Below are 22,489 nucleotides of genomic sequence, written 5' to 3'. Positions count from 1 at the left end.
TACTGATAATGACCAAAAAGCAGGCCACCCCTCCTGAGGCTAGAGGCTGAGATACAAGCCATCCACTCATGAAGCTAAAGAAACGTGGAGCCACCCACTCACAAGGATAGAGAGACGTGGGGCCATCCACTCGTGAGGCTAGAGAGACGTGGGGCCATCCACTCACGAAGCTAGAGAGACGTGGAGCCACCCACTCACAAGGCTAGAGAGACGCGGGGCCACCCACTCACGAGGATAGAGAGACGCGGGGCCACCCACTCGTGAGCGTAGAGAGACGCGGGGCCACCCACTCGTGAGCGTAGAGAGACGCGGGGACACCCACTCGTGAGGGTAGAGAGATGCGGGGCCACCCACTCGTGAGGCTAGAGAGACGCAGGGCCACCCACTCGTGAGGCTAGAGAGACGCGGGGCCACCCACTCGTGAGGCTAGAGAGACGCGGGGCCACCCACTCACGAGGCTAGAGAGACGTGGAGCCACTGACGAGGCTAGAGAGACACAGAGGCATCACTCACGAGACTAGAGAGACGTGGAGCCACTGACGAGGCCAGAGAGACACAGAGGCATCACTCACGAGGCTAGAGAGACGTGGAACCACTGACGAGGCTAGAGAGACACAGAGGCATCACTCACGAGGCTAGAGAGACATGGAGCCATCCACTCTGAAGCTAGAGAGATGTGGAGCCATCCACTCGTGCGGGTAGAGACTGGGACCCAGAGCCGTCCACTCATGAAGCAAGACACTGAGATAAAGAGCCATTCACTCCTTATGTTAGACAAGAACTTGTAATCAGATGGAGAATATTTTCTGAGGACGCTGCTGGAGGTTTGAAGGGCCACAGTTCCTCCTACAACCTTACATTTCTTACTTTATCATGAGACTAGGGTTACACTCGTGGGTAGTTGGATGTGCTTAGCATCCACAGCTAAGTGATCAAGGTCTTAAGTTCTGCAATTGCCAACAGTGGCACCAAGGCATACATCAACTAAATGCGAACTCTTAGAAGCAGGCGTTAGAAGAACACAAACTTTGTATTCAGAGAGCAGTATTCGTCACATGGAGAGACAGTCTAGGCAATCTACCTTTATGCAAGGAGTCATGTTCAGCTTATAACTGTAAGATAGTAAGGACAGCCTAGTGCTATTACCTGAAATGGTGTTGGATGGATTCAGTATAGATAACTAATTCCTTCTATTGGCTTTCTAGGCAAAGCTTGATACAAAGGGCCATAACTTACTGGAAAGCCAGGTAGCTGCCCTGATTTATTACAAAAATGGAACACAGTTAAACATTGATTAGTGTCAGCCTAATGATCTAAGACCTGAAAAGAATGAAAATTTGAAAAAGAACCACATCATAGACCCAAGTGTGATGAGAATATGGTCAGCTAATGAGGATATCTGGACAATGGGAAGGAGTTCTCAAACGGTCCCTTCAGATGGGATAAGTTAGTGAAGTTTCTCACCATACTGGGAAAAATTAACCTTGAGGCTTAGGTCACGAGGATTAATCAGGTTTGTTTTCAGAGGCTCAAGCTTCTCCAAAGTGTTACATTATAATCTTTCCAAAGAGTGAAAGGTATTAAAGCATATTCTTACACTTTATATCCTGAAAAGGCTTTTGAATAAAGAAATGAACCTAATGGATAAGAAGTACAAGAGATGTTTTTGTGGCATGGGATGCCACACAGAATGTGATGCAGAATGTCTGTGGCAAAACACAACTCTAAAATGATCTGGGCTGCCACAATAAAGCACACAGCCAGATGCTGGAGGCCAAGGGCTCAATGCTGGCAGAGGAGAGTGTCTAACCTCTCAACTTAAGAGCAGAGGATTTCCTTTAAGCCCTGTCTACTATTTGATAAGTTTTTCAAACAATGAAAAGGAAAGTTAAAGGACAAAAAGGCAAACTAAAAAAAGATAAAAGTACAAAGTTCTAAAACGCCAATTAAAGCAGCATAAAATGTGGTACATCATTGAGTAAAATCAACCCCACAAAATAAAAATTTCAAAGAAAGTCCTAAAACAAAAATTTAATTAACAGCTAAACTAGAATGCAATACAATGCAGAATAAACTAATGAGGAAGGGGACAAATCAAACTCTGAATGGCAGGTAATAAACCCAGAGGCCAACAACTTCACACCAAGACTTCCAGCGCCCCTTTGGCAAAGGCCCCAGTAGTGCCCAGATGTCTGTAATCCTGTACCCAGCAGCCTCAGGAACCCTCGGTTCTCAGGCACCTAGCCTGGCATCCATGTGCTTCACTCCAAGCAGGTGTGTCACCACCCTCAATTCCTAAACCCCAGCCACAAATTCACCCTACTGTTCTAGTTGAAAAAGAAAGGAGAGCTGTTAGCAGGAAAGGAAGAGGGAGGAATTCTGTTTTACTTATGGACAACAAATGTACAACTTCAATGAAGAATTATTAATAAATGTTTTAAGTTCTTTAAAATGGGTCACCAGCTGGGTACAGTGGCTCACGCCTGTAAACCCAGCACTTTGGAAGGCCGAGGCAGGTGAACTGCTTGAGGCCAGGAATTGGAGACCAGCCTGGATAACATGACAAAGCCTCGTCTCTATAAAAAATATGAAAAAAAAAAAAAAAAAAAAAACGTCTGTAGGTATGGATCCGAAAGAATCAAAACAAAAAAGTAAGAGACTGAGGTGGGAGGAGGGAGGATTGCTTCAGCCCAGGAGGCTGAGGCTGCAGGGAGCCGAGATTGCAATGATGCACTTTGGCCTAGACAACAGAGGAAGATCCTAGACGAAAGTCACCTGGGGCTGGGTATAGTGACTCACACCTGTAATCCCAGCACTTTGGGAGACTGAGGCAGGCAGATCACTTGAGGTTAGGCATGTGAGACCAGCCTGGCCAACATGGTAAAACCCCAACTCTACTAAAAATACAAAAATTAACAGGGTGTGGTGATACATGCCTGTAGTCCCAAGCTACTCAGGTGGCTGAGGCAGAAGAATCTCTTGAACCCAAGGTTGCAGTGAGCTGAGATCATGCCACTGCACTCCAGCCTGGGCAACAAAGCAAGACTGTCAAAAAAAAAAAAAAAGAAAAGAAAAAGAAAGAAAGAAAAGAAGGAAAGGAAAGGAAAAAGGAAAGGGGAAAGGAAGAAAGAAGGAAGGAAGGAAGGAAATCTACAAGTTACCGAGTTTTATGGATTAAATTCAGATCTGCCAGAAGTAACATGGAAAAGAAGTCTAGTTAGCTAATGTGTTATCTGATCACAGAAGTTTAACACAGACATTAACATTTTGGCTACGTGGCATCACCTGGCATCATAATGGAAGCCAAACTCCCATGAAATTATATTGCTCCTATTGAAGTCAGGGCTACACATAAAATCAGTATTCTAATGGGTTTAAGGGTATTGTCTAACTTAAAAAAGAACAGTGCCTTTTTTCTTGATTCACACTCTCCATTTCCTGGACATAACATAAAGAACGAAACCAAGTAGACACTACAAAACTGATGCAAAAGTATGCCTTACAATGGCCTTTTACCATAGTGTATCTTTCCAAGTGCAAAACTGTAAGGCACGCATTAACTACCTGTGTCGCATTTTAAGATGCCACTCTTATTCATACATAGCAATCCTATGAAGTAGAAAGGGGGACGAGTGAGGGTAACTCTGGCAGTCAGAACCCCCTCCCTAGATTACCATTATGGTCTATCTGCCAGGGAGGTTAACACAACAAATGAGCCATGCTGCCTGTCCACATGTCAATCAGGTGCCACAGGTGAGATGAAACTTCAGCAGATTAAATGGTAAAACCACAAAGAAGAAACTATCACCATCCACCCCAACAGAAGAAGTCAAACTTTCCCGCAAAATTATATTATTCCTATCAAAGTCAGGGCAACATATAAAATTAGTATTCTATGGAAGTTTAAGGGTATTGTCTAACTTTAAAAAAAGTCTATTTTCTTGATTCACACTCTCAATTTCCTGTTTAATGTTTGAAAGCTAAGTCACATAGACTTTACATAAATGTAGCTGAAGTGAGGGCTGGCATTTCAGATGACTGATGATCTGCACAGCAGCTTTGCACAAGCATCCAAAGACTCAAGGGGGCCTTTGTCTAGGCAGAGGACAACTAACATAAAGATCTTTACATATCAGGTACAAACTGCATTTGTACAGAATTTCATTTTTCAAAAGGATTTCATTTCCACATATACAGACTTATTTAAATAAAAGATAAAATCAGCCTATGATTCCTTCTGCTCTTTACCTGCCAACCCTAACACTGTAACCACATCTACTGTATGGCAACATACACTAAACCCTAAAATTCCACTGAAGACTTTCAAGGAATGTGCCTCCAGAAAAACCTACTTTTAACATCCCACTGTGGCTCACAGCCTCCTCACATCTGAAGTTACATTTGATGGGTAAAGTGAGAGTTGAAAGTGGGGTCTACACCACCTTCTCCCATATAAACCAGAGTGGCAACAGACCACTGCTTTGGAGTCCACTGCAGTTCACTGGATGGGCAGAACAAATTTCCACCAGGCCCAATGTGGCCCACCTTGCATCTGGCACAGACCATGAGTTGGCACACTTGCTTTCAAGGTCAATGTTGCTAGGCATTCTCTTCCCTTGATGGATCTGAACTGAACCACACATGTCAAAGACACCGGGTTCTGTACTAAAAGCAGCTGATGACCCTCTCACCCTTCACCCTGCAAGCAGCTGATGACCCTCTCACCCTGCTTACTCAGCCAGTTTAAGATAAAATCAAATAAGAGGAAGGGCCACAATGGGGCCACTGCTGCTGGCTGGCAAAAGTAAGGCCTTGAGGTGGTTCCCCTAAAGGAAAGAAGGATTTGGGATTTAAAAGATCCTATGGTCCCTTTGTTGAAGAAAAGACAGCGTTTTAAACATCAGGAAAGAGAGCACAAGCTTGGATTTAATGAACCAGAGAGTGGGCAGGACAGGTCGGGGGCAGAGCTGCACGATGTTCATGGGCACCAACACTGAAACGGCCCAAAGATTCATTTATCACCACACGTGTAAGAAATCTCTACCCTCTTCCACCAGGCACAGGGTCTAAAACACTTAGTTCTGTCTTTTCGAATTTCCAACATCTTGCATTAAGAGTAAATGGTAAATCATAGCACATGAGTAAAATAAAGAATAAGAAAATCATCAGGACAAACAGCTACCAAAAAAAAAAAAAAAAATCAAAGAAAGGCTGTGGGTTTAATTTATTTTATTACCCACGTACCTGCCAGGAAGATATCTGACTACCTGGGTTTTTGTACTTATTAGTACAACTGGCATAATGGGTTACTTTTGTGCTTAATCTCTATTGAGAAATTTTACAGATACAAGAGTAAACCATAAAATATGTATTAGTTTATAAAAATATGCCACCGTTGGGCTTGGTGGCCAGAATAAAAGTATTGCTCGGGTAAGTGCTGCTACTCTTTTAGCTCGTAACTGAGAAAACAATATTTGAAAAGCTGAGTTCCTCAGAGAAAGTTGCTACATAGATACTATTACTATTAATGATAACGATAGTATGATTTGCAAAAAGCACCCTCACATGTTTTTCATATATTGTGTGTGTTTTAAATAAGAACAGCATGTTTAAAATAAAACTTCACTCTTAATTGAAAAATAACATTTAATTTTCTACTAAGTTTAACACTGGGGACAGAGTAGAAAGCAAGGAATGAAAGGCATTCCTAGAAACTGCATTAGCAGCAAGTCTGTGTTGTTTCATTTAACTTAAGCTTCAGCAGTCAAGTCACAATCTTTGGCCAAGTTCCCTTCTTTCTGTACATTCAAAGAATCTTTATATAGCTAAATGGACCACTAAATCCTTCAAGAGTCATTCAAAGGAAGCACTTCCTCCAAATTCTTTCTCATCTCACAAGGCACATGCATGCACAACAGAAAATGCATTGAAAAGGATGCAAATCCTCATATTCCAGCTCCATGAATCCTTCCATATGCAAAACGGCATCCTCTCCAACCCACAAATGTCTTTGCTGTTATTTTCAGTATTAACAACCAGTATCTGAAAGCTGTAAGGACAACTGGGGAGACCACTAGAAAAATGGATAGAAAAAATATATACTTAACGTAAAATGGGAAAGGGAAAAAGGATTCAGCCTGATTAGAGAAGAGGAATGTGGCCCGTTTTTCTCATCAAGGTTTTTACATGTCTTTCTGTGATGCTGAACATTTTTTCCTGTTTCACCACCGCTCTATGTAACAATTTCTGGGTAGGTTCTTGTAGGTCCTCCTGCAGGGGAAAGTCATGTATGATTATGTTTTGGTTGTCAAAAAGGCCAGTTCTCTGGGAATGGCCACAAATTCAAGCTTCTGCCACTTTACAGAACAAGATGGGGTGCCAGGCAGTGAGGAGGCACACAAGGAAAATCAGCCCATGACAACAGCCAGCCTTCACATGTCGTTCACCATGGTGAGTGTGAGTGACGCAGACCAAGCTCTCTCCTTGCCAGTGACACAGCGCAGAGAGAGCCAGAGCACCCGAGGGCCACTTCCTTTACCTCCCGCCCAAAGAACAGCACTTGTTTGCAAAACACAGCAATGATACGGCATACAGGGCTGCAGAGTAAAGGTCTGAGCAGTCCCATGTTAAATTTTTCATTTCAGTTCTGTTTATTCCCTTTATTTTAGCTCTCTGTAGGAAAATTATTTTCTGTATAAACAAATTCATCAAGTTAACTTATTCAAGGATGGAAATAACTGGTATCACATAACATTTTGCAAAACAAAATTGCCACTGTTGTATTCCAGTGCTTAAAAGCAAACTGCTATGGCAATTCAAACCCAGTGCTAACATAACCCAAACCCCCTATTACCTTCATCACTGCATATTCAATTTACATAATTATTCTACTATGCTATTCAGAATTTACATGTAGTTGTATGCACTCTAGTTATCCTTGCTCCAGGGATGCTGTTTCCTTTCTAAACTTAGTAGAACGAGACCACAATGCAACAAATTTATCAGATCAAGAGAAACAATGAGCTTCAACAATATAATGGTCTGGTTTGTTCATTTACTTAAAACCTCAATTCAACTACCATACGCTTGGACAGCCACCCCTGTTTGACTGTCAGCAACAGGGAAATCCAGGAATGTCCTTACCACACTTCATTGTAAAGCAGCAGTGGCCTTATAAGTGGTCGAGTGACCAGGGCTAACAGAGGGGCTGCCAACACTCTTTGTGCCCTGCCCCTCAATGTGGTATCCTAAGTCTTTGGGCCACATTACAGCAGTTCCCTTTTAACCTGTACACCCCTAGGCTCATCAAATGTGTTCCACCCAATTATTTTCACACCACTTAGGGTAAAAATAACTGTTGCCTATAGCAGGCATTGACTGAGACTATTAGTCAAAAGTGGCAGGAACGGGGAAGGTACTAGACACTCTTTTTCAGAGAAAATACACTCTTTTCTTACTACCAGAAGCTTGTGACTCTAGTGCAAAGCCAAAATTCAGATTCAGCAACATCAAACACTTCACTCTGGACAGACTCTGATTCATACTTTAGTGTGGACAGCAAGCCTGTGATGCTTGCCCCGAATGTTTCTCTAGTGGATAAACACAGGGTCTATATCTGTACCAAGAAGACATGGCATGCCTGGGACTGACTAGGTTTCGTGCTCCGAGCTTCAAAGAGTTTCTTACAGTTGCTGGAAAAATTTTAACAAATTTCATTGTTAAATACAGCATGTTAATACCTGCCCCAAAAGACTCTACAAGAGGTAAGGATATGCTAAGTAAGTTTTTAAACATAGGACCAGTCTGATGTACATTCAGAACTTGAAAGGATATACTTGGAAATCCATGACAATATTCAATATAGAGTGTTCTTTTCTTTTCTTTTTTTAATAAATTTTTACTATTAGGTGATAAATATAAACATTAATATGAAAACTAGAATCAGATATATATCTTGATGCTAAGATTAATACTGGTGATGTATTTCCTGAACTCTAGAAAACTTCTTTAGAACACAGATGCCTATGTTTTAGGTTAAAGAAAAAAGATTACATTCCTTTTAAGATTTTTGCTTTGATTTCTTTCTCTTTTAGAGAAATACGCTTATGCTTTCTCCTACCAAAAGCATAATACTTAGATTTAGGTAATTACATATTTTTAAACCACCTCATAAAGTCAAACTAAAATTCTACCCATGTCTTTCTTCCCCACCCTTACATCCCTAACTCTTAAAACAGTACCTGCAAATAATAAGCACTTAATAAAATATTTCTTAAATAAATAAAACAGATTTTATAATATGTTAAGTTTAAAAGAATGTTCACAAGGAGAAAAAAAAAGTGATGGTTTTCAATTAGGAGACCACACACTGAGGCATCACAGAAAATTCACAAGTAAATGCAAATATTAAATTATCTGTAAGACTGAGTTAGTGAATATAATTCAGTTACTTTGGCACCATAAAAAATATTGAGGGCAAAATTTCCTAAATGGCTATGATTCAAACTTTTAAAACACTGCATAATAACGTATTTGGAGTTGTTTAGATTATTTTTAGCAGAAGCTTCAAGTCCAGGTTTGTGCTTTCACTTCAAGGCAACATCTTTCTAGTCACACAATTAATCTCCTCTGTTTGTGTACCTGGGCATGCACACATAGAGCAGCAATCTCAAAAAGGTCACAGAAAATGCAGAATTGACTGTGTGTGCATGCACAGGTGTGTGTTTACACGTGCACATGAGGGTATGGAGTGGAGAGTGTTTTCTAAAGGAGTTTGCAAACAGATTCAGATTAACCAAGGCTGACCATAGTTCCATCTGGAAACTATATTTTCTAACATGAGCCACATTCTGAAAAACAGATTCAGATGTCTGGAACTGGTTCAGAACAGTTGTAAGAAACATTCAGTACAAATGAAAAAATTAGTCTTCAATGTCTTCTCCTCTCAGCTTTTCTTACTGAATAAAAATGCTTCTTTGTTGGGGGGCAGTCAGAGAATTGATGTGGGGGAGTATGGGGTGAAAGAGGGTCTTCCCTAGAACCTAAAATTCATGTTACTCTTGAACACATATCCAATGGACAAGTACTATTTGATTTCTTTTGCACTGCTCACCAGGATTCCAATCCTGCTCCTGGAAGTCTTACGCTGCCAACAATCCTGGTTCAACCTCTGGGAAGAAGGGCTGGAATGCTTAGTGAAATATAGTGACCTTTCTTCTATGATCCTTCCTGTCCAGTTTGATATCATCACTGAAAATGAGGTTGCTGGTCTATTCTTACACATAATTATACTGCTGACTTCATTCCATTTGCTAAATAATAAGTCTTCACAAAAACATAAAAAATTTATTTTTAATTTTTATCCAGTAAAGTCTGTAAATCAAGAGTTCATAATAATTAAGTCCTAACTTTCAGAATGCATAAAAGCCTTGGCTTTTTAGTTTGGATATTAGAGAAAGCAGCTGAATAATGACAAAAATCAATGTGTCCCTTCCCACCCCCCATTTCATAGGCTGTAACTACTTGGTTCTTATTTCTGTACTATCAATGTTTTGTGGTCGTTGCTTCTGCCCACAGCCTACCTTGACTTTTTGCTGGATTTAGGTTTTGGCGTGGCAGTTTTTGCTTTCTTTTCCTTTGGCTCTTTGGGAATCTTAGGGGCTTTCGGGGTCTTGGGTTCCTTGGGCTCTTTTTTCTCCTTGGGTTCTTTCGGTTCCTTCGGATCTTTTTTTGCCTTTGACCTTTTCTTTTTCTTTTTTTCTTCTTGGGACCCATCCAGTGAGTTCCTATTTAGTTCTTGGTTATCTACCCCACCAGGGAAGTCATCTTTACCAAAACCTTTACTGGGATCCTCTGCTACAATGTGGTTGTTTTTCTTTTTCTTCTTCTTTTGTTGTGGCTGCTGTTCTATTGACGGCAGGTAATCATCACTCTTCACTAGCTGAGCATTCGGTCCACTAACCTGAGTCATATCCGGCACTGGTTTCTCTAGAAAGGGCTCCGATGGCGAATGCTAAGAGACACAAATAAGAATTGAAGTTAGTTTCATTCTTCATAGTAAAGAACTGAAAGTTAAGTGGCTGATGCTCCTGAAACTTATTCTATACTCAAGTAGCAAATTTTTTTCCAACTATACAGCTGTAGAATCTATCATCTTCTCTCATCCAAAAAATAGTGTGTTTATTTAAGAGACAATCTTTTAAACAAGAAAGTTTTAAAATATCACTTTAGTTAATACAGTAAAAAAAAAAATCAGTTCAGGAAGTAAAAATTCATTCAACTGAAGACATTGTCTGTTTTTTAAACAGCCTACATGAAAATGGTGAATGGCAAAACAGTAGCAAAGCTAAGCCACAAAGAATAAATCTAAGTGGAGTTCTAGCCCCATATGAGAATGGAAACTCAAATTAAAGGTATATAATTTAGCCATTTTTAAAAAGAACAAGTATACTGAACATTGCAAGATTCTAGTACTGTGAAAGTCTGAAATAAAAGTGTAAACATAACACGTAAATCTTACACAATACAACTCATTTCTGGTTTAAATGACATTAAAATATCAAATTAAAAGCATATACCAACACTTAATGATTTTGGATTGGTTAAATCTCTTGCATTAACATGAAAGGTGGACAATGTTTTTCTTAAACCTCTTTAACCTTCATATTTCGAAATTTCACCAAGGAAGAAAGAACCCAATTAGATTAATGTGACATGCCTTGTAGGAGATTCTTGACATTCACTTGGGATTCACCCAGAGACTGTCTTCAATAGAGTAGAAAAATACCCACATTTGGGATGGGATTCTGAATGGTCAGTCAAGATCAGAGGAGGTGACTCCTGCACATGACAGCCTCCCTCATGGCTTACCATCCAAACCCGGGCAGGGCTGGCTGGATTATCATCTATACCGTGAATTATGACATCTAATGAACCTTTACATTTCAACAAAATACTTGAAAATGTTAAATCTACATATGTCTCTCATTTCCTGTCTTTTTCATATGCTGCTTCTGGCATGTAACACTAACTGTAATATAAACGATCTACTATGTGCCAGGCATATGCTTTACACCCATGGTACCATTCAATCCTCACACCAGCCCTAAGCGTTAGGTGATTTTCAAATTTTATAGTTGAAGACACTGCCACTCTAAGATGAAGTAACTTGCCCAAGAAGGTACAGATTTATTAAGTGACAGAACTAAGACTGACATCAAAGCCAATAGCTCCAGAGTTCTTACTCCTCAGCACTCAACCTACAGAAGAGGAGAAGGCAGGTGAGCCCAGGCTCACATCTGCAGAGCTTCGTGACTAATGTACATGCCAAAGCTTACTAGGAGCAAAGGAGGAAGATTAGAATAAAACATTAAAATATAGATACTGTACATTCGATTCCAAGACACCTAATATTTATTGAGCAGCTATTTGATGCCATGTACCAAGCTAGGTTATATTAGCTAGATGTGTTAATTCACCCGAATCTCACAACAAAAAAGTGATAATTTACCCCCATCTTTCAGAAAAGAAAAGTCCAAGAAGGTGATGTGGCCACCCCAAGCCACACAGTTAGTGACGGAGCTAACATTTGAATCTAGTTTTCTAAATCTAGTGCTCTCTGATTCTGTCCACCTCTTCCTAACATCTTCTACACAGTCTTTCTGGGAAAGACTCCACAGGTTTCACTCAATTTCTGAAGTGTCTAGTGACCCGAAAAACATTTAAAAAAAAAAAAAAATCACTGCCTAAAAAGGAGGTGGTTACACTGTTCTCACTAAAACCTGCCACGTTTACTACAGAAACCTCCTTTCCCCCACCCTTTGAGATGAAGTTTCGCTCCTGTTGCCCAGGCTGGAGTGCAATGGCACGATCTCGGCTCACCGCAACCTCCACCTCCTGGGTTCAAGCAATTCTTCTGCCTCAGCCTCCCGAGTAGCTGGGATTAGAGGCATGCACCACTATGCCTGGCTTATTTTGTATTTTTAGTAGAGTCGGGGTTTCTCCATGTAGGTCAGGCTGGTCTCGAGCTCCCGATCTCAGGTGATCTGCCGGCCTCTGCCTCCCAAAGTGCTGGGTTTACAGGCATGAGCCACCGCGCCCTGCCTGAAAACCTACAATTAATTCTCTAGCTGCACTGGTGTAAGAGAAAGAGCCCAGAGCTCTGAGTTAAGAGATTAAAATTCAAGTCCAGGCCCTACCATTAGCCATGTATCATCTGGGAAAAATCACTTCACCTATCTGGGGTTCAGTTTCTTTTTCTGCAAAATGAAGGTTTTGGGTTAGGTGACTTCAGCCTCTCTCTAAGAAATAAAGTTTATAAAAAATAAAATTTACCTAAGTATCAATGGAACCTGATTTAACTGTTTTACATTTAGTTTGCAGAAGTCAAATTAGTTTGTACATATTATTTCCTAATTTTTTAGGAAATAATGTGATTTCCAAAGTTTCTTCCAGAATCCCATGGCATTTTTAAAAATTTTAAAACACGTATTGCCCTTTCCTGGCCATAGCTAAGGGAGAATGAGGCTGAAAAAAGAGCAACGATATATAGGAAAACACAGAAGCAAGGTTAAAGTTTGAAGAACACACAGATGTAGATGTACATGAGCAGATTTCCATGCAGGGATAACACAGTTAACTAAACACTACCAAAGTTACCCTCGGCCCCTCTACCCTTTCCTCACAAACACTCTTACACATTAACAAAGGCACTGTCTAAATTATCATTACCTAAGTATCAATGGGACCTGATTTAGCTGTTTTCTATTTAGTTTACGTAAGTTAAATTAGTTTGTACATATTATTACCTAATGTAATTAAAAAGGAAAAAAGCCCTATCTTTTTTGCACAGGGCACAGAGATCAAACTTATTTGGGACGAGCTATTTTTCAGGAAATGAAAGAAAAAGTTGTTCCTGGAAAGACAGGGAAAGAGCAAAGTCTAAACAATGATTAAAACTTAGAATGGAGAATTAATACCAGGTATGTTTACCCTTCTTTAATCTACATGGCATTCGCTCCAGTAACAAAACACCAGCTTCTAATGAGATTCCCTGGTACACATTTATGAATTAGAAAAAGCATAAAACACATAACACAAAAAAGATTTAAAATCTATCTACACACTTTGGCATACAAATCATGTTAGATGCTCCTTTTAGTAATAAATGAAGCCATAAATTAGTAACTCGGTAAAAAATTTAATCTTGCATAAGGAGGAAAAAAGTGAAGCTAAAATACAAAAAAGTATTAATTCTGTTTGATATGCAGCAGAATTATGTTTTAGTACTATCTAAAATAGGGTGAAAAAGGTGCTCAGAAATATAGTGTTTACCAGACCCACATCTCCTTAAATCTTTTAGAGAAAAGCTGTTTTTGTAAACATTTAACAAAGAACAGATGGCCTGCCTTAATCATGTGGGGAAAAAAACCTGGAGCTCCCAGTAATACCCTGACAAAGTCTCCCAGGCCCAGCCATGCACCCCCCATACCCCCCACTCCACCAGATGCATGGTACAGTCTTCTCTAATGCTATTTAATTTTACAGCAGACATTTTCCCATCAATTCCCACTGCCTGACAGGTAATCAATGCCATTAACATCTGATATTACCATATAGGGCATTCCTAAAACCTCTCACTTATTAGAGCAAACATGGAGAATTAGATACCAAAGGTATTTTTAAATAACATCCTGTCAAACTTTCTGTTTGACATATATCCTATTATAATTCCTTATGCCATTTGGAACATTATGAAATATATAAAGACTGCCATGAACTTTTGGAACTTAAACAGCATAACTGATACTTAAACTACAAATCAAAACAAACCAAGGTATGTGTGTTTTGTTGAAAAAAATTACTACAAGCTAAAGACAATTGTCCTTTTCCTTAACTCCATTGTCCATAACATACAAATTAGAAATGACATACAACTAAGTTATCATATATAAAACAGCAGGATGGACAAGACGCAAATTTAACCAAAGGAGACCTGAGGGGGGAAGTGGGAGCTTCCCTCTGCTTCTTTTAAGCACAGGAGAATCATCAAAGAAAATGAAAAGATATGTAAAAAAGAAACTTTTTATTTATTTCAATGTGCTTTTCTTCCACAACTCATCAGCATTTTCTGGCTTAAAAAGCTATCTAATTTGATCATGTTTTGTCTTAATTATATTGCTGAAGCCTCAGCCTGTTAGCAATTTTGAGTATAGCATGAGCGAATGATGCAATGTTAAAGTGTGTGCAATGCTTCCAACATGTATGATCTCTGCAAAGCAACATTTTGTAATACAGGGCACTGAAGGACAGATATTTTATTTATAGACAAACGTATTTACATGTTTGTTTACATACAAACAAGCCTAAATCAAAATAATGCTTAATAAAAAAGAAAAGATGGTACCAAGCAGACCAGAATAGCATGGTATTTATGGAAACAAAAGCCTCCCCACAAATTAAGCTAAAGGGAGGCAATGAGGAGGAGGCACTTGTGCTCTCAGAGAAAATAAGATTCTGGTGAAGAAGAGGCAGGCCAATTATGACCCACATAACAACGAATACAAGCTTTAAGAACACTAAACTATTGCTTAAATGGCTCATGAAAATACAAATATCAAGTAGTCATTTAAGATTGAAACGTACTATTTGGTATCTTAAAAATGGCTTTGGAGACATATTTCTATTACAGACATTCTTAACTTTTATTTTTTCCGGTATTCCCCAGGTTCTTGACCCCTCTACACTCTTCAAAAAAGGAATTCTGGTATGAAGACTGAAGCTCGATCTTCAGCCAGAAGAATGTGCAATGATTCAAAAGAGCATTTAGCAAAGGTTCAGTAAGTCCTATTGAGACTGTAACAATGACACTGATAAGAATGAAAATGCATTTGGTATCAAGTGCCCAATTCACAGTAAACAAGGCAGCCACAGTACCTGCCGGGAAAGAGTACACAGCACCTTACTGAGGCTGAGACCAGAGAGGTTTTCTGAAAACTGTCCCAGGCTGAGAGAAGGGGGGAGGCAGAGGAACCAGCTTGACAACAAATCCTGCCTAAGACTGGGTGACTGCAGACATACAAACGCTTCACAAACAAGCTTTTAAAATCTGCTTTGTAAGGGAGGAGGATCAAGATGAGCAGATATTAGTTTGAATGGTCAACTGGGATAATTGTAAACTTTAATTATTTGATATAAATAAGCACAAAAATATTCTTAAGAGAATCAAGAACTGAAATATTTTCTGCTTAGTTAAACTCAGTATTAATGAACTCAGGGCTGAGTTCAAGTCTTTTAGATGCCAGCTAGTTTTATTCAGCTTATTCTTAACAATTTCCAGGAAAACATATTTATTGAATGACGATATGAATTAATTGAGAAGGCAAAAAAGTAGAGAACAAGTTAAAGATATTTGAATGTGTCACATAAAAAGAGGTCTCAGGTAACATGAATTTAAAGAATTCTGTGCTAAGCTGAACGTGGTGGCTCACGCCTGTAATCCCAGCACTTTGGGAGGCCAAGGCAGGCAGATCACCTGAGGTCAGGAGTTGGGAGACCAGCCTGGCCAACATAGTGAAACCCTGTCTGTACTAAAAATACAAAAAATTAGCCAGGTGTGGTGGTATGCACTTGTAATCACAGCTACTTGGGAGGCTGAGGCAGGAGAATTGCTTGATCCCAGGAGATGGAGGTTGCAGTGAGCTGAGATCACGCCACTGCATTCCAGCCTAGGTGACAGAGCCAGACTCTCAAAAAAAAAAAAAAAAAAAAAAAAAAAAAAAAAAAAAAAAAAAAAAAATGTGCTAACCAAAATTCAGTTTTCTTCACTGCAGGAGTTTCCAAGCCCTTAACAGACTAAAGAATGGCTGGAGACAGTACAGACAGTGTCCTAAGGGTGTTTGGCCATGGCTTCCCTTCTTTCCAAGAAAATCTATGTCCTTCAAAATATACTTTTGAATATGCTGATACAGTGATGGCATGGCAAATTCATCACCTTCTCTAGCACAGGGGTAAGTAAGTGTGTGTATCTGTCCATCTGTCTTTCTCAAAACATTATCAAATGTTTTTAAAAAATAGCATATCACTCTATGCACAAATATAACTTTATATAAAATGCACTGAAACAGCTCACTGAATTGGCTGAGTTTATTTTATTCTCAATTGAAGTCACTCGTAGGAATAAAGTAGCATAATCATATAAGAATGACTTGTATAATTTTTGCTATATACACAGTCAAGATAATCACAAAGTTACATAAAACGAATTTTGAAATATAATGAAATAATTTAGCATGTACCTCATTATCATTAAATTTTATAAACAAAAATTTTAAATTACTGTTTAAATATCTAGTTGAAAAAGTATCTGAAGACATTTCTGAACCTTTGGCTTTCTGCTTGTGTTTTAAAGCTGTCTTTGGAATAGATTCACCATACAAACAAAATCTTTAATGGCTACAAATTAACATAAACCACCTTTACTGCATCTGAATTATAAACACATTCTGAATTCGTAGCATCTAAAACAATGAAAATAATGAACCAAGTCAGTCATGTTAGATTTAATGTTGAAAAGTTTCACATCAGAAACAGAACACTAAGCATGTTTTCCATATTTAGGAGTGGAGCGATACCACAGGAACTGTCCAACAGCATTCTTAATGTGTAAAACACTACGCTGTGGTGTTTCTAGAGTCAGATTGACTGGGATAACATAAGCAGTGAAGCTCTGCCAATGCTGAACCCTTTTCTAAATGTCTGAGAAATTCTAACTGAAACAAGGCTCCCTCCTAGTGGAAGGGAACAAGGCGTTTGCCCCCAGCTCCTTTACCCTGCGTGATACCCACCACTGCCCTTCCACCCGTCTCCCCTTTCCTGTCTGTTTTCCACCAACATGACTCTGACCAGTTGTCTACCCTTATCTGGGTGCTGTCCTGCAGGCCTGGGGTGCCAGTGGGTGAGGGTCAGCTCTGCAAGCACAGAGCCATGCTGCTGGGCCAACAAGGCTGCCTCCTAAGGCAATGGGACGAGGGTGCTGAGGGGAAAGACAGCACCAAGGTACCAGGAAGTCCTACAGCCATCCTGCAACGCTGTACTGAATGACGTTTCCTTTAATCATCTGTGGTACAGTTACATGTACCATGTGCTCTGCTAAGCATTTCACATACCTCTTCTCTTCACTTCCTCAGCCTGTGAAGCTGGTGAGGTGATATTATTGCTGCTTTATAAATAATGGAACCGAAACCTTAAGATTAATTTACCCAAAGTTACACAGCTAGAAAATGGCAAAACTGAAATTCTAACACAGGAGCTGTTGCTACAAAATCCATGTACTTTATCAAGCCTCTGTGAGAAGCTCTGGAATGTGACCAGGACCCCCACAGTGGTATCCTCAGCCAGACCGGTGGCTGTGCAGTTCAACCCTAGTCGTAGCTGTAGCACAAGACTAGGGAGCAGACTGCTTTCCTTCTCCAAAACCATCAAGGCCTTACTTCTATTTCAGATCCTAACCCTAATCTGCAGGTTAAGATGGCTAAAAAATTTAATACAAGTTTGAGATTTCTGTCTTCAAAGGGTTGGGGAAGAACTCTAGTTCCAAACTAAAGCTTTACAGAATCACTAATTTCACCCAAAGATAAAAACGTAGGTAAGAAGTGGCATTCTTACTGTGTTTTGCAGCTAACAAACATCCACTGTGAGTCTCAAAATCACTCCACTAGCATGATTCAATGCAATCAATATCGAGACCCACTTTGTCCCAGGGACTGAACCAATTCCTCAAGAACCACAAAAAATAAGCCCGCTCCTTGCCCTTCCATGAAAATTCTCCCCAAATCGCCATTTACTGTATTTCAAAGATTGTAACTTAGCCCGTTCTTTTCTCCATCTTTGTCACAGATCCATTGCTACTTCTTAGGAAAAGTACCAGATGAAGTCACAGGCTTGCATTTAGGAGCCATATAGTTGAAACAGCCTGTTTATCTACACACACACACCCCTAGGGCACAGAGTTGAATTGATGTTAAATTGAACATGCTTTTGATGTGTCTCTGTTGCTTCATAAATGCTTACAAAAATTAGCTTGTTTATACGAGACTTGAATGATGTTTTTACATGTGCTAGCCTTCTAAAAAGTGTATGCCAGTATTTAGACTGTGTTCCCGATCTTGAACAGCTCCTATCCCTGAAGTAATTTTGAGAGAAGAAAGAGGGACCACAGAACCCATCACTTCTCTGGGCGGGAAAGGAACAAAAACCATCACAAATGCAACACAATGCAAAGTTCACTGCAGTAAGAGTGAGTAAATTCCTAGGTCTCCCAGGCCACAAGCAGAGGGTAGCCCCCTGAGGCAGCAGGCCTGCCCACCTAGCCCCTGTGCTGAGCATTTCACATACCTCTTCTCTTGGATTCCTATAATCACTCTATGATGTTGGTGAGGTGAGTGATATTGTTGCCGCTTTATAAATGACAGAATTGGAAATGACAGAATAAGAGCAACGACCCAAGAAAGGGTAGGATCTCCAATGTGAACATCATGGTACCTCTGACTACTCATAAGCAAACCAAAATACGAGCCCATTAGAGGAATCTGAGCATACTTTCACCCTCTTGTTCTACATTTCTAAGCTCCTTAGGGCAGTAAATCAGCAAGTGTTCTTTTACTAGACACTATTTTCTAGAAGTATAAATGGCGAAGGCAGTATGTTCATGGGCCTTAACAAGTAAACTTCATTCTCTCCCTTCTCTCTTTTCTTCACCACCTTGTATAAGTGCCCTTCCCTTAGTGGGCTCTCCTTAATACATGAATGAGAATCTATAGAACCAATTTCAGTCTCACAGGCATCTGTCTTGTTTATTTCAAGTTAGCCCTAAGGTCCATTAAGTGCTCTCAAAGAGGTGTCTGGAAGTTTGAATTTGGCAGTGGACACCCACACCTGAAGCTATCCAGCTTATTGGGGGTCAAACTTGGCAAAACAAAAAACAGCAACAGTGCTTCCTGGCGGGTCAAAATGCTTTGCACGAACAGAGCCTATTCAAAAACGCTAAAGACGAAGTCCAAACTTACTAAAAACAGTTTCATTCAATTCAACAACTTTTTACTGTTTACTTAACACTGTATTTTGCTATCGCTGGTATCTTCAACAGCAAGTCTAATCTTTAAATTGGAAAGAAGAAATGCAGGCTTTCTCTCTGGAAAAGCAATTTTTACCAAGTTTGCATTTAAGTTTCCACTACCTTAAAAGGGTCAATATTAAAAGTAACTTACTATACTGTTCCTAAGAATTTTAAAAATCAAACTTCAAAGACTGTCAAAGGTGTGTCTGCAACATTGAACAATCCCAAGGGTTTGTGCAGAATTGGGAACAGAACAATCTTTGAAGGGAAAAAAAATCAATTTATAAGGAGCACAGTGATAAAGTTAATTTACACACTCTAGGCAAGTTCTCCAGGATTCAAAGACTGAGAGTCTAGCAAATTTAGTTTGCAATAATTGCTTAATGACAGACTGCTCTTTTCCTATTAAAACTAATGTACATCTTGTGGGGAGGCAGAATTCCAACAGGCCCCATTATCTCTATCTCCTGAGGGTAAAGGGAACTGTGACCTTCAAGCCAACAGGACACAGCAAAGGTAAAAGGATTTCAAGTGTGTGACCGAGATTTCCAAATCAAATGGTTTGGAGTTACGTAAAGGACAATTTTTCTGGCTAGGTCTGATTGGTGGAGTCTTTTAAAGAGGGTGGGGACCCTTCTTGAGGGTGGGAACTCTATGTTGCTGGCTTGGCTTTCAGAAAGCAACCACGGTGGGGAACCCAACATGGCACAGAACTTCAGGTGGACTTCAGGAGCTGAAGTCCACCTGAAGGCAACAGACAGCAATTACGGAAACCCTCCCCTACAAGTCATACAGTGCAGGAAACAAATTCTGTGGACAACCTGGATGAACCTGAACGTGGATTCCTCCCCAGTCAAGACTCCAGATGAGAACACAGTCCTAATGACTTCTGACTACAGCCTCATGAAGCCTTAGTCGAGGACCCAGCTGAATCATGCCCAAACCCTGATCTATGGAAACTAAGAGGAAACAGATATTGTTTTAAGCCATAGAGTTTTCGATACAGAGCAAGTATCCCTAATCCAAAAATCTGAAATCCAAATACTCCATAATCTGAAACTTTCTGAGTACTGAAATATCACTCAAAGGATATGCTCAATGGAGCACTCTGAATTTCAGATTTTTGAGTTAGGGATGATCAACAAATAAGCATAATGCAAATGTTCCAAAATCTGAAAAAGACCTGAAATCCAAAACACTTCTTGATCCAAGCATTTTGAATGAGAGATATTCAACCTGTAAGGCGTCACATAACAATAAATAATGTAATACTTTACAATCTTCTGCAACTCTCATCTGAAATTGTTTTTCTATCTAGGATTCCCCTTTCATAGTGAGATATTTATCCTTTCACATAAAGACAGCACAGAAGGACTTCCTTTAAGCCTTAAAGAGGCCACTGCTGTGGTATCACTGAGCACCTCTGTGCCCAGCACTGTTCCAGACAACCAATGAAGTTATCACCATTTTACAGATGGGGAAATGAAGGTATTCAAAGAGGTTAAGAAACTTGGCCCACATCACAAAAAGCTGGTTATATGAAGAGTCAAGATTCAAACCAGGCAACCTCTCTGGCAAAGCCCACATTTTCAACCATTACGCCTACTATCTAATCGTTGTAGATCATACAATTCTGCTAAAGTTTCTCCAAAGAAATGGAAGATGTAATGGCAAAGAGAACCGGGTGTAAGGTAACAGCTGGACAGAGTTAGGACCCGTTCAGACAGGAAGAGTCCAGGTGAGATAAAGGGAGTGCCCATGATAAGCAAAACAGCGGTTTAAAGAGCTAGAGTCTAACAAGTTGGATAGTTAACTACCACTTAAATCATCACAGGGAGATTAAAAATGAAAAAAAAAAAAAGCCTCTTCATTTTCAAGCCAAAAAAAACCTAAGCAGCTGTGTTATAAGCAATATTAAAGGTTCCGGATACTTACTTGGAAAGAAAGTTTGCTGCACATTAGAAACAGTCAGTTTAACACTTAGAGGGAACTGTGTCCCCATGACTCCTTCCAGCTGGAACTACACACAAAACAGAAGACACCAAAGCAATTAAGTGTTTTATAAACACTGCTGAGGGGTCAAAAAGAGGGAGGTTCATTCACTGACTAATAACGCAGTAATAAACAAACAGCAGTGTTATGCAACTGAGAAAATTATTATAATTGAATCTACACAGCTGGGCAAGAATAGAAGCCTGGTTATGTATATCAGCTCACAAATGTTTTGTGTGGGTAGGTTTTAGTTTTAGAACTGTTCAGATGTGAGTCCCTTTTACAGTTAACATTTTCTCCTATCTGAATACAATCCCACAATCACAACTGCAGAACAGAATAACTTAGTAAACTGTCCCACCAATTATTTGCTAATTTATTTTCACAACAGAGGAAGCAATGTGTAGGTACACAGTGGTTAGGCAGTTAAGCTTTCCTGAGGTGTACTCGTTTTAGAACCCTTCTAGAGTCACTGCACCTTGTTTGCATACTGCAATATGAATAATGAATGGCTGTGACATGCTCAAATACTGGAAGGAAAAGCCCAGAACAAACTAGCTTTTCACATCTTAACATTTAGTTTCCACTGTGTTCTTGGAGTTTCCTTCACACTTTGCTATTTTCCCCTTTGCAGGGCTTTATTTTTGCCTACAAGCATACACCAAAATATAGCCAGAGAAACATCTCCAATTACCACACTTAAACAGATGTGTCGAATAGGGACAGAAGAGTGATTCATGTATTTCCTTGAATCACTTAAGTCACAGTATTAGAATCACAGAAACACTATTCTCTTGGGTTCAAGAAAAAGATTAGTAAAAATCCATCTTCGTTCCATCAATTAAATGTAGTTAAAAGGCAAACCAAAACAAGTTTCATCTTGGAAGACATTCTAGTTAGATGTTGCCCTTATTACTACATGGAATTTTTTTTTTAGTTAAATGACTAAATCTGAACAAATTTGTGATCTATGTCATGTTCCCATCTGCATAAAACCTAACTAACTTCAAACTCAAATGGTTGATTAGCTAACTATAAGGGCAGAGGTACACATGGATCTTCAATAGGCACACATTTTTACATCAATGATATCTATTTTTATGAGATAAAAGTACTAAAGCTTTAATGGTGGCAATTAAAACAGCCAAGAGTCTGAGTAGCTCGATGGCTGAGTCACAGACCTTTTACCTATAATGGGATCCATTATATCCCTGAACCCAGTTTGAGGGAGTAAAAGAGGAACAGATTTTTAAATATGGTTATAAAACAGCAGTACCCTCTGAACTGAGCTGTTTCAGTTTAAATGGCTGTGTGATTTAGCCTGGCCTTAGCGTCAACATCTATTCGGCAGCCTTAGATTTCTTAAACACACGTTTATTTGGA

At 39.6% G+C, this 22,489-nt stretch overlaps 1 protein-coding gene across 8 annotated transcripts in view; it reads right to left on the bottom strand.

The window, feature by feature from the left end:
- The window catches only part of CHD7 (chromodomain helicase DNA binding protein 7), a 178,485-nt gene that overhangs the window by 75,870 nt on the left and 80,126 nt on the right, over nt 1-22,489 (bottom strand). For all 8 annotated transcript variants that reach the window (XM_032296168.1, XM_032296173.1, XM_032296174.1 and 5 more), the window contains one exon: nt 9,582-10,012. In XM_032296168.1, the coding sequence (XP_032152059.1) occupies nt 9,582-10,012 (431 nt within the window). The remainder of the gene's footprint in view (nt 1-9,581; nt 10,013-22,489) is intronic.

The sequence above is a fragment of the Sapajus apella genome, unplaced genomic scaffold, assembly GCF_009761245.1.
Source record: "Sapajus apella isolate SASKATOON/1434 unplaced genomic scaffold, GSC_monkey_1.0 scaffold35, whole genome shotgun sequence".
NCBI classification, from domain to species: domain Eukaryota; kingdom Metazoa; phylum Chordata; class Mammalia; order Primates; family Cebidae; genus Sapajus; species Sapajus apella.
Note: the sequence above shows the minus strand (reverse complement) of the source record. Positions and strands in the feature narration are given on the sequence as shown.